General features: G+C 37.6%; 1 protein-coding gene across 3 annotated transcripts in view; it reads right to left on the reverse strand.

Moving 5' to 3' along the window:
- Nucleotides 1-12,893, reverse strand: part of ANKRD28 (ankyrin repeat domain 28) — a 127,761-nt gene that overhangs the window by 48,612 nt on the left and 66,256 nt on the right. For all 3 annotated transcript variants that reach the window (XM_011933704.1, XM_011933703.1, XM_011933702.1), the window contains exons 7-8: nucleotides 8,188-8,330; nucleotides 4,734-4,946 (exon numbers count right to left, since the gene is read on the reverse strand). In XM_011933704.1, coding sequence (XP_011789094.1) covers nucleotides 4,734-4,946; nucleotides 8,188-8,330 — 356 coding nt within the window. The remainder of the gene's footprint in view (nucleotides 1-4,733; nucleotides 4,947-8,187; nucleotides 8,331-12,893) is intronic.

The following is a 12,893-nucleotide window of genomic DNA, read 5'->3' on the forward strand; positions in this document are numbered from 1 at the left end:
CAAGTAATCTACCTGTCTCGGCCTCCCAAAGTGCTGGGATTACAGGCGTGAGCCTGTAAGTGCTCCCAAAGTGCTGGGATTAAAGGCGTGAGCCACCGCGCCTGGCCTTTTTTTTTTCCTTAAAGAGATGGGGGTCTTGGTCTGTCAGACAGGCTGGAATGCAGTGGTGTAATCATAGTTCACTGCAACCTCGAACTCTAGGGTTCAAGTGATCTTCTAGCAACAGCGTCTGGAGTAGCTGGGACTATAGGCATATAACATTACACCTGACTAACTTATTTTTTGTAGAGATGGTGTCTAAGTTGCCCCGGCTGGTTTTGAACTCTTGGGCTCATGTGATTCTCTGGCTTTGGCTTTCCGAAGTGCTGGGTTTACAGGTGTGAGCCACAATGCCTGGCCAGCTATAGCCAATTTTTACAGACATAAGAAAAAACACAGATTCCACTGACTAGAAGGGTAATAAAAATAAGGGGAAAACAAAACAAAACAGAAACCCTCACAACTCAAAACAAAACAAATAAAAACTTGTGATAAAAATTTGATTAACAAAATGATGAAATTTGGAAGATATAACTATAGTTAACATTTATATATATAGCACGTTTCAGGCACAGTTTTAAGACACTTCATATGGTCAGGTATGGTGACTCATATCTATAATTCCAGCACTTGGGGAGGCCAAAGTGGGAGGACTGCTTGAACTCGGGAGTTTGAGGCTGCAATGAGCTATGACGGTGCCACTGCACTCTAGGCTGGTCAAGAGTGAGACTGTCTCCTCACCTCCCTTCCTCCTAAAAAATCAAAACCAAATCCACTTCATATATGTCATTTAATCCTCACAACCCTATGAGATTGATACCATTAATCTTGTTTTACAGATGAGGAAATATAGGCCCCAGAGTTAAGTGATTTTACTAGGTCTCATAGCTAATAAGTGATGAGTCCTTTATTTATTCTTTTGTTTTAGAGACAAGGCTTGCTATATTGCCCAGACTAGACTTGAACACCTGGCTCAAGCGATTCCCTCACCTCAGCCTTCTGAGGGTAGCTGGCACTAAAGGCACACACAATTGGGCCTGGTTAGAATCCTTTATTATAAGCCTATAGGTGACAGTGGATCAACATTTTTACTTTCTACATTCTGTTATAAAACCTATTCTAAGTGTACAAAGGAAAAAGATTCGGATTACCAACTAAAAAGTTTGCCATAAGACATGTTAGGAGGGGAGAAGGCACAGTTATTTCTCTCTGAATTGGAGAAACAACGTGGAGTTTTCTTTTTCTTAATCACCTCAAATCATTTTAGTAGAAAACTAGGAGTATTAAGAAAAAGAAAGAAAAAGAAAGAAAGAAAGAAAGAAAGAAAGAAAGAAAGAAAGAAAGAAAGAAAACAAAAACCAAAAATTAGATCTACAAAAGTCCTAATGATTGATCTCATAAGGCAACCAAAAACAGTAACTACAAGCCAAACATTTCACGGTATGTTTTTAGGTTTAAACTTCAAAACAAGCATTTGGTGCATTTTGCTTAGCTGACCAAAATCTATTCTTAAAGAAGAACAATGTGGGTAGGAAAACATGTGCATATAAATAAAACAATCAGTGCAGTAAGGTTCATGACAAGCAGTTCTAAAAAACACACCTATGCTGCTTTATAAACCTGATTCATTTTACCTCTACCACTTTGTAGGAAAATGAATTTAAAACCTTAGAAACTGAGTTATTACAAACTTAAAGTCACATTCCAATTTCTAGTCATCTATAACTTGATCAAAGTCAGAAACAACAAAATAGAGAATACAGTGGGAGGAAAAGATTAAGCAGGAAAAAAGAGATAATGTGGTTAGGAATATGAGGGTTAGCAAATCAAATTTTTATAATAAGGGGCAAATGTCAAGTGTCCCCACAGTCAATCAATAACTTAATAACACTGATTTTACAAACATAAAAAATACAGGTGTCAGGAATGAAATATATTATTGCTGGTTGAAAACTCACAGCTACCAACATATTGTGTGTAAAAGCGGGAAGGGACCTGAGAAATCAACATGGGAAACGTGTTTCAACAGAATTTGGCAATAAAATAATTGGACAATTGCATATAAATGAGATGTCATACACCCTTAGGTGAAGTTAAGACAACTTTTGTGACATCTATTTTGAAACCAACATCACAGGCTGTTGTTGCCTTCCAATCTACTTAAATATATCTTAATCCCTTTGTTAAAAAAATTCACTTGTCATATATGAAATTCACCACTGAGTTTTCTAAATTATTAAGGAGGTAACTTCAAATAGGACCACTGGTTTCAGCATTTTACTCTAAGTGGGCCTCTTATAGGACTGATTCTCAATTCTACATTTCAAAAGAAAATATAGACTTAAAAACAATCACAGGTACTATAGTCACCTACGTAGACACTAACAGAATTAAGTGATTCATTATCATCAAATTATATTAAATATTCATGCCAAAATGGCAGTGCATAAAACAGGAAGCCCAATCTCTATCCTTTAAAGACAGTATCATGTGAACTAAAAAATGCATAGTAGCTGATGATGCCGGTAAAGTTCCATAATTTCCATAATACTAACATACAAAGATGATTTTACCTACATTCACTATCACAAACAGGTCTCACAGAGACTGAGAAAACTTGGTTGTGACGTTTGCTTTTGAAAATGTTAAGATAATTCCAAATTTTTTATTTTTGAAATAGCTTAACTTTCATTAAAGAAACATTACTGCGCCTTTGAGGAAAAAACTAATTTTTCTCCTCACAAGGGTTTAGATATTTTTCTGGGCCCTAATTATCCAAAGTGCAGGAATTCTTCAAATTAAAATAAGCAGTTCAAACTTGTAATAAATAAACTTTCTAGTAATTACCTAAACTATAAACAATGTTACTAGGTGATCTGACTGAGACCTAAAAACTTATAAAAAGATGGTTTAGCTCTAATCATACTGGGGCACTTTATGACATCTCATGCCTTTTCTTCCTTGGGTGTAGTATGTATACATTTTGTCCTGTAGTTGAGAGAGGGCAATTTAAAGCAATGACCTAATTACAGATGGATTTGTTGCTGTTACAGCTGTCAGAATTGACCTGTGGCATCATTAAAGGCTTCACTGAACTTAGGTAAGAAAATCTGATGTAATTAAAACGCTCTGAGAAGTATTTTTACTAATCCTAAATGGCTCAATTTTGTGTCTGGTTTTCTTCATACCACCAGATAAAGTTTGGCAAGTGCTCAAAGGATGAACTGATAAAATTAATACAGAAACAACTAAAGAATTCTAGAAAATCTAAGATGATTATATATTATAAAATAGCAATGCTCAAAATCTGGACTGCATGTGCTCTCTTATAAAATTATACAGTGAAAGCATATTTATTGTGACTCTAGAATTTTCATTCATTTGAAGCAAGATCTCACCTGTTGCCCAGGCTAGAGTACACTGGTGTGATCACAGTTCACTGTAACTTTGAACTTCTGGACTCAAGAGATCCTCTAGCCTCAGCCTCCTGAGTACCTAGGACTACGGGATAATTTTTAATTTTTTTTGGTAGAGATGGAGGTCTTGCTATGTTGCCCAGGCTGGCCATGCTCAAGTGATCTTCTCGCCTTGGCCTCCTAAAACACTGGGATTACAAGCATGAACCAGACTGTATCCGGCCAAAATTTTCATTCATTCCTTTATTTATTTTTTGAAACAGAGTCTCACTCTGTAATCCAGGCTAGAGGGCAGCAGCATGACCTCAGCTCACTGTAGACTTGACCTCCAAGGCTCAAGAGATCCTCCCACTTCAACCTCCCAAGTAGCTGAGACTATAAGGATGAGCCACCATGCCTGGCTCATTTTCTATTTTTCTGTGGAGCCAGGTTATGCTGTCCACGCTAGTCCTGAACTCCTAGGCTCAAGTGATCCTCCTACCCCAGCCTCCCAAAGTGGTGGGATTACAGGCAGGAGCCACTATGCCAGTCCAGATTTTTCACATATTTCTAAAATCCAAATGCCTACTCTCGAAAGTGATTATAACAAAAAAACCAAAAAGCAACTATTCCTTATGTGCAACACACTGATATTTTTTTCCCCCAACACTGTATAAAATTTGAAAAGACCTGTAGAGTGAACACCCATATATATACCATCTAAATTGTACCACTAGTATTTTACTCTATGCCTTTTATTGTAGATTCTTCTGTCCTTCCATCCACCCAATTATTTGATGCTTTTTAAAATCAGACATCATACATTTCACCTCTAAACACATTAATAGCGTTAAACATCTGTTTAGAATTTTCCTTCTAAAAGAAAATTTATATGCTATGAAAGCATACAAATGAACTACCTTATGAGTTTTGACAAATCTATAAAATATAAACCCCTGCCAAAATATAAAACATTACCACCATCACATAAAGTCCCTTCATGCCCCTTTCCCAGTTGATCCCTCCTCACAATGGCAATAATTGTTCTAATTTTTTTCAAGTATAGATTCTGGACCCCCATATAAATGGAATTTTATTGGTTCTAGAACCTTACATAAATGGAAAGAATGTACATACTCTTGAGTAAGCCTTTCACTCAGCATAATATTTTAAAGATTTATCGATGTTCTTGAGTTTATCAATAGTTCCTTTTTATTGCTGAATGGTATTCACCACTGATGGTGTTTTAATAGTGACATATGAAATACTTAAAGTATAGATTATGACTTTGGTCCTTACCTTCATATTGACATCAGCCCCATTGCCAACTAGAAGCTCTAAACACAATGCTCCATGTGTTGATGCAGCAGCAAAGTGCAAAGGAGTAAATCCTTTTTCATTCTTTTGATTTACAATAGCACCACAGTCTATAAGTTCATTCACTACAACATCTTGTCCATTATAGCAGGCTACATGAAGAGGTGTATTTCCATAGGCATTTGGTTCATTCATCTATCAGAAGGGAAAAAAATGTGAATGTTAAAGTAGTTTTGCTAATTATCAATGTTGTGAGCTATTTTAGCAACCTGTGGTTGCAATCAAATTACTAAAGTGAGAAACGGAGATAGGATAAATACAGAGATGAGGCTTATAATTCTGAAGTTGGTGTAAAATAATAAACCCTCGACAAGCATTTTGGTATTACATTGATTTTATACATCCAGGGAATGTAATTCCCATATACAATGTCTACTTCACGACAAAACTGAACAATACGAAAGAGGTATTTTAGGAAAATGTAAACTAATGTATTTTGAAAGGCATTCTAGGTAAAGGATTTACTATAGAATTAATTATAATCATAAAAAATGAACACAAACTGAAGATTCTGAGGTATATTCAGTAACATGCATATTTTCAACTTTTTCATTTTGCAGTGACAAAGGCTAACTGTAGTAATAAAGTACAGATCAAGATTTTTAAAACAATGAATGGCATGTTCTATTTATTTAATTCATTTTTTGCCACAAACTTGCGCTCTTAATATTTTCCAGTGTCATATACAAGTATTTTATCACAAGTCAAAAGAGTATGCTCAAAAATGAGAAACAATTCATGTAATTAAGGGTTTTGCTTTTCTCTTTTTTTTTTTTTTCTGAGACAGGGTCTCACTCTGTCGCCCAGACTGGAGTTGAGTGGCACAATCTCAGCTCACTGAAACCTCTGCCTCCCAGGCTCAAGCGATTCTCCTGCCTCAGCCTACTGAGTAGCTGGGATTACAGGCATGTACCATTACCAACTGGTTAATTTTTGTATTTTAGTAGAGACGGGGTGTCATTATGTTGGCCAGGCTGGTCTTGAACTCTTGACCTCAAATGATCACCCACCTCAGCCTCCCAAAGTGCTGGCATAGGCGTGAGCCACCGTGCCAAGTCTTGTTTTTCCATTTCTAGTAAATAAGGGAATACATTACATGATTACTGTGTAGTAAAGAATCTGACCTCTCCCAGAGAGGTCTGTCCTTTGCCCTTGGCTTCAGGGAGGTAATCTATGATATACCTGATAAAAAAAAGTCTCTATTTAGAGTGGGAGCTTCGGGTCACCAGGTATCATGTATTTGGAGACTGAAATCAACCACATGGACAACCAATCAAGCCATGTAATGGAGCCCCAATAAAAACCGAAAATGAAGCTCAGGTGAGCATTCCTTGTTGGAAATACTTCATTCATACTGCCACACACTGATGCCAGGGAAGGAGAGTAATGGGTCCTGACTCTGTGAGGAGGGGCTAAGGGAAACTTTGCCTTTACAATAATCCTGCACTCTACCCTATGTGTCTCTTCCTTTGGCTGATCTCAGTTTGTATCTTTTCCCTGTAGTAACCACCACTGTGAGTATAAAGATTTTCATGAATTTTGTGAGACTTTCTGGTGAATTATCAAACCTGAAAGTGGTTTTGAAAGCCTTCGGAACTTATAGTTGGTCGTAAGTAAAGGGTGGCCTTGTGCGGAGACTCTGGACCCTAATCTTGTAGTTGGCCCCAACATAATGCAGCTTTAATTAACATTTTCTTTTCTGGGATCACTGGTAATAGAGGAAGAAAAAAAGTTTGAACACTTAATTTTAATCAAAGTATCTAGATTTTTTCACAAGAACACAGACAAGGAAAAGATTCTCCCTCAGAGCCTCCATAAGGAACCAACCTTGCTGACACCTTGATTTAGAACTTTTACAGAAGTTTTATATTCTAAAACTTTGAGAAGTTAAATTTCTATTAGCCCTCCAGTTTGTGGTAATCCCCCAGGAAACTAAAAACAAAAACAAAAAACACACAACTGGGGGCTACATGTTACTAAAAGGCTGTAAGTCTGGCCACTTATTTTGATAACAAATAGTCACCAGAGTTTATAAATGTAACTGTCAATAAAGTCAGTTTTAAAAATTGCACCAGAATGGACTTGAAACAGTAATCAGAAACAAAGTTGCCTCATTTATCCAGATCAAGGATCTTTTAAGGTATTATTTCACTCTGCTGAAACAGAGATATAGGAATTGAGTTGAGATTTTTGCAACGTCTTCTTGTGATCCTCACACTTTCAGTATTTATTAGCTTGTTTCAGGCAAAGTGTTTCACATTGTCCATAAGTTAAGAGCCTATCTAGCCCTACAGTTCTGTCATGTATTCTTTGTCCAACCAGGCTATCACCTACTTTTCTTGGTTTTTTGTAGCTGATCTAAACTGTATGCCTCTAGCAGATCCTTATGCTACATCTTCCAATTTGCTGTTTTAAAGAACCAATGAGTTCTTCAAAATGTGTGTTTTCAAGAATTAGGACATTGTCATAACTCTACCTGAAGTAAGAATAAATACGCTGACTGGGCTGAGCGTGGTGGCTCATGCCTGTAATCCAAGCACTTTGGGAGACCAAGGCAGGAAGGTCACTTGAGGTCAAGAGTCAGACACCAGCCTGGGTAACAGCGAGACCTCGTCTCTACAAAATAAAAAAATTAGCCTGTAGTTCTAGCTATTCAGGAGGCTTAGGTGGGAGGACCACTTGAGCCCAGAGTTCAAGGTTGCAGTGAGCTGTGACTGTGCCATTATACTACAGCATAGGAGACAGAGACCCTGTTTCAAATAAATAAATAAATACATAAACAAATGAGGGAGTAAAGTACTTATGTTTAAAGGATGGCTTGTGAAAAGCTGTACAGGTATTTTAAGTTACCTCAATTCAGGAATCAAATATATCCAAATAAAGCAGTATCCCCTTTTAACCAAACAGAATTATATAGTAAGGAATACTTATACTTGGTGGGCAAAAAGCCTCTTGTTTTCCTGCCCAGCTCTTGCCAATATTCTGTAATGTAAACTGCTACAATCATTTTAAGAGAATATCAGACTGGGCAAAGAAGACTAACAATAACCCAGCTATCTAATAATACAAGTGTGTCTGATCTACTGGTTCCCATAAGTGAAATGGAACTACAGGGCCTGGAATGCGATATAGAAGAAAAACTGGTAATAAACCACACACCTTTGAAGTGTATTTTACCTCTTAACATGCTTTGACTATTTACATGCCTTGACCATAAATCACTGCATTAGGTATTATGTAAAGGACTATAAATACCCAATTAAAACATGAAAACATTGTATAAAATAATTTCTTAAACCTGAAATAACTTCTATCAATATTGTAATAAGTATAAAAAGGGCTCCATAATTTCATACTGTTCAATTAATATACCTACATCAACTCCAAGATCTAGAAGGTACTTGACTACGCTGATCATTCCACTAGAGGCTGCTGCATGAAGAGGTGTGTAAGACTTTTTATCCTTGCATGTCACTTCAGCTCCATGCGACACAAGTAATTTCACTACTTCAATGTGACCTAAAAATGTGTTTTTGAAGAAAAAATAGAGATGAGCATATGAAAACTATTAAATATAACTCCAAATATCTTTAAGCAAATTTAAAAAATGAAAATAGAAGATGCATGACAAGTCATCAATGAATCATGTTAACTTGAGAAAGAATAGAAGGAAAATTTTAAGACTTCAGGGGTGGGCATAATAGCTCATGCCGATAATCTCAGCACTTTGGGAGGCTGAAGTGGGAGGATCATTTGAGTCTAGGAATTTGAGACCAGCCTAGGCAACACAGTGAGACCCTGTCTCCACCAAAAATAAAAAAAATTAGCCGGGTATGGTGGCATGCACCTATAGTCTCAGTTACTTGGGAGGCTGAGGTAGAAGAATTACTTGAGCCTGGGAGGTTAAGGCTGCAGTGAGCTGTGATCATGCCACTGCACTCCAGGGTGGGCAAGAGAGCGAGGCCTTATCTCAAAACAAGACAAAAAAAAATAGAATTCAGGATAATTCTGATAAATGTTGGCAGAGATAATTAGTAATTAAAAAGAATGATAGCCCTCTGTATACACTGGTTCCATATCTGCAGATTCAACCAACTGCAGATTGAAAATATTTGAAAACATAAAAACAGTAAAAAAAAAAAAAAAAAAATTAAAAATATAGTGCAACAACTATTCACATTGTGTATTATAAGTAATCTAGAGATGAATTACAGAACAAGTTATACGTACATACTATGTAAGGAACTTATATAAGGAACTTGAGTATCTTCTGATTTTTGTATCCAAAGGAGTCTGAAACTAATACCCTAAGGATAACAAGGGACAACTGTAATTCCTTTGATTATTTTATTTGGTGATAACCCTGCAGTCTACAACCTTCCTTTTGCCTAGATCTTGTTTTCGGTCTAAGGTTACTTTAATACATTCATAAATTCTAAAGTAAGCTTTTCATTTCTAATGCTGGCATACCATATCATATGTACTTTGCTTTATTGGGCTTTGCAAATATTGCATCTTGTTTCTTAAAAATTGAAAGTTTGTGGCAATCCCGTGTCAAGCAAGTCTATTGGCATCATTTTTTCCATCAGCATGTGCTCATTTCATGTGTCTGTGTCACGTTTTGGTTATTCTTGCCAATATTTCAAACTTTTTCAATATTATTTTATCTGTTATGGTGATCTGTGATCACTGATCTTTGGCATTCCTACTGTAATTGTTTTGGGGCATCACAAACTGAACTCATATAAAGTGGTGAACTGATCAGGCACGGTGGCTCACGCCTGTACTCCCAACACTTTGTGAGGCCGAGGCAGGCGGATCACCTGAGGTCAGGAGTCGAGACCAGCCTGGTCAAAATAGTGAGACCCTGTCTCTACTAAAAATACAAAAATTAGCTGGGCATGCTGGCACACACCTGTAGTTCCAGCTACTCGGGAGGCTGAGGCCCGAGAACTGCTTGATCCCCGGAAGTGGAGGTTGCAGTAAGTCGAGATCACGTGACTGCACTCCATCCTGGATGACAGAGTGAGACTCTGTCTCCAAAAAAGTGGTTAACTTAATAAATGTGTATTCCAACTACTCCATTCCCTCATCTATCTCCTTTTCAGACCTTCCTCTTCACTCAGACACAATAGTATTAAAATTAGGTCAAATAATAACCTTACAGCAGCCACAACCTTACAGCAGCCACTAAGTGTTCAAGTGAAAGACAGTTGCACATCTCTCACTTTAAATCAAAACCTAGAAATAATTAAGCTTAGTGAGAAAGGCATGTTGAAAGGTGAGACAGAATGAAATCTAGGCCTCCTGTGACAAAGTTACCAAGTAGTGAATGCAAAAGAAAAATTCTTCAAGAAAATTAAACATGCTACCAGTGAACGGACTAATGATAAGAAAGCTAAGTAGCCTTACTGATGATACAGAGAAAGTACTAGTGGTCTGGATAGAAGACCAAACAGCTACAACATTCACTTAAGCCAAAGCCTAATCCAGAGCAAGGTCTTAACTGTCTTCAATTCTGTGAAGGCTGAGAGAGGTGAGGAAGCTACAGAGGAAAACTTTGATCGAGCAAAGGTTGGTTCATGAGGTTTAATGAAAAAAGATGTCCCTATAACATAAAAGTGCAACGTGAAGCAGCAAGTGCTGATGTATTAATACAAGCTGTAACAGGTTATCTAAAAGATCTAAGATTATTAATGAAGGTGGCTACATTAAACAACAGATTTTCAATGTAGATGAAACAGCCTTCTATTGGAAGATGCCATCAAGGACTTTCATTGCTAGAGAGAAATCTATGCCTGCCATCAAAACTTCAAAGGACAGGCTGACTCTCTTGTTAGAGGCTAATGCAGCTAGTGACTTTAAGTTAAGTCAGTGCTCATTTACCATTCTGAAAATTCCACAGCCCACATGAATTATGCTAAATCCACTTTGCCTATGCTCTAAAATGGAACAAAGCCTGGATGACAACACATCTGTTTACAACATGGTTTACTGAATATTTTAAGCCCACTGTTGAGACATACTGCTCAGAAAAAAGAAGATTCCTTTCAAAATATTACTGCTTATTCACAATGTACTTGGCCACCCAAGAGCTCTTATAGACAAGGAGATTACTGTTGTTTTTGTGCCTGCTAACACAACAGTCACTTTGTTGTCCCTGAATCAAGAGTAATGTCAACTTTCAAAGTCTTTTTATTTAAGAAATAACATTTGACATGGATATAGCTGCCATAGTGATTCCTCTGATGCATCTGGGCAAAGTAAATTGAAAACCTTCTGGAAAGGATTCATCATTCTAGATGCCATTAAGAACATTCTTGGCCAGGTGTGGTGGCTCACACCTGTAATTCCAGCACTTTGGGAAGTCAATCACCTGAGGTCAGCAGTTCGAGACCAGCCTGGCCAACATGGTGAAACCCTGTCTCTACTAAAAATACAAAAAGTAGCCAGGCGTGGTGGCAGGCACCTGTAATCCCAGCTACTTGGGAGGCTGAGGCAGGAGAATCACTTGAACACAGGAGGTAGAGGCTGCAGTGAGCCAATATCACACTACTGCACTCCAGCCTGGGCAACAAAGCAAAACTCTGTCCAAAAAAAAAAAAAAAAAAAAGAACAAAACACATTTCTGATTCATGGGAGGAGGTCAAAGTATTAATATTAACAGGAGTTTGAAAGAAGTTGATTGCAACCCTCATGGATGACTTTGAGGGATTCACGACTTCAGCGAAGGAAATAACTGCAGATGTGGTAGAAATAGCGAGAGAACTAGAATAAGAAGTGGAGCCTGAAGATGTGCCTGAATTGCTATAATCTCATGATAAAATGTGAACAGATAAGGGGTTGCTTCTTATGGATGAGTAAAGATAGTGGTTTTGTGAGATGGAATCCACTCCCGAAGATACTGTAAATGTTGCTGAAATGACAACAAAGTTTTTAGAGAAGTGACTCCAATTTTGAAGGAAATTCTATTGTGGGTAAAATGCTATCAAACAGCTTGCCACGCTACAGAGAAACCTTTTGTGAAAGGAAGAGTCCATCAATGCAGCACATCTTTGTCTCATTTCAAGGAATTGCCACAGCCATCCAAACCTTCAGCAACCATTCACATTGAGGCAAAACTCTCCATTAGCAGAGACTATGACTTGCTAAAGGTTCATATGATAGCATTTTTTTTTAGCAATAACATATTTTTCAAGAACACTGAAAATTAATAAAAAAGACATGTACATTGTTTTAGATGTACTGCTATTGCACACTTAATATACTATAGTATATAGCATAAACATATTTTGTAATTAATTGATTATTTTTAGAAATGGGGTCTTGCTCTGTCACCCCGGCTGAAGTGCAGTAGTGTGATCACATCTCACTGCAACCTAAAACTCCTGGATTCAGGTGATCCTCCCACCTCAGTCTTCTGAGTAGGTAGGACTACAGATGCATGCCACCACACTGGGCTAATTTTTAAATTTTTTTGTAGAGAGAGGGTCTTGCTATGTTGCCCAGGTTGGTCTTGAACTCCTGGGCTGAAGCAGTCCTCCCACGTTGGGCTCCCAAGATGATAGGATTACAGGTGTGAGCCACTGCAGGCAGACTAAACATATCTTTTATACGCACTGGGAAACCAAAAAATTTTTGTGATTTGCTTATTGAGATATTTGCTTTGTTGTGGTAGTTTAGCACCAACCCCACAATCTCTCTGATCTCTGCCTTACTGGAATTGTTTCAATCTGGGAGTTTCTTGGGCTTGTTTCTTTAGAATGTTAGGTCTTTAGAACATGCAGCCAAAAATCTCTTTTTCCTTTTAATTTCTACCAGATCTCCTTAACCAACTTAGTTTACTACTACTCATTGTAACCATGAGGAAAAGGTTGGTTATACTGTGTGATGGTTAATAATCAACTCCCAAATCTCAGTGGCTTAAATAATGTTTTTATTTCTCTCTCAACCATAACAGGTTGGCAAGAGGGCTCTGCTCAGTTACTCAAGGACCCAGGCTCATGTAACTGACATCATCTTGAATGTGGCTGGTCACTGTGCCAGAAGGGGAAACAGACTGCAGCGTTTCCTATCAGTAAT

The sequence above is a fragment of the Colobus angolensis genome, unplaced genomic scaffold (assembly GCF_000951035.1).
Source record: "Colobus angolensis palliatus isolate OR3802 unplaced genomic scaffold, Cang.pa_1.0 Scaffold129, whole genome shotgun sequence".
Taxonomy (NCBI): Eukaryota; Metazoa; Chordata; class Mammalia; order Primates; family Cercopithecidae; genus Colobus; species Colobus angolensis.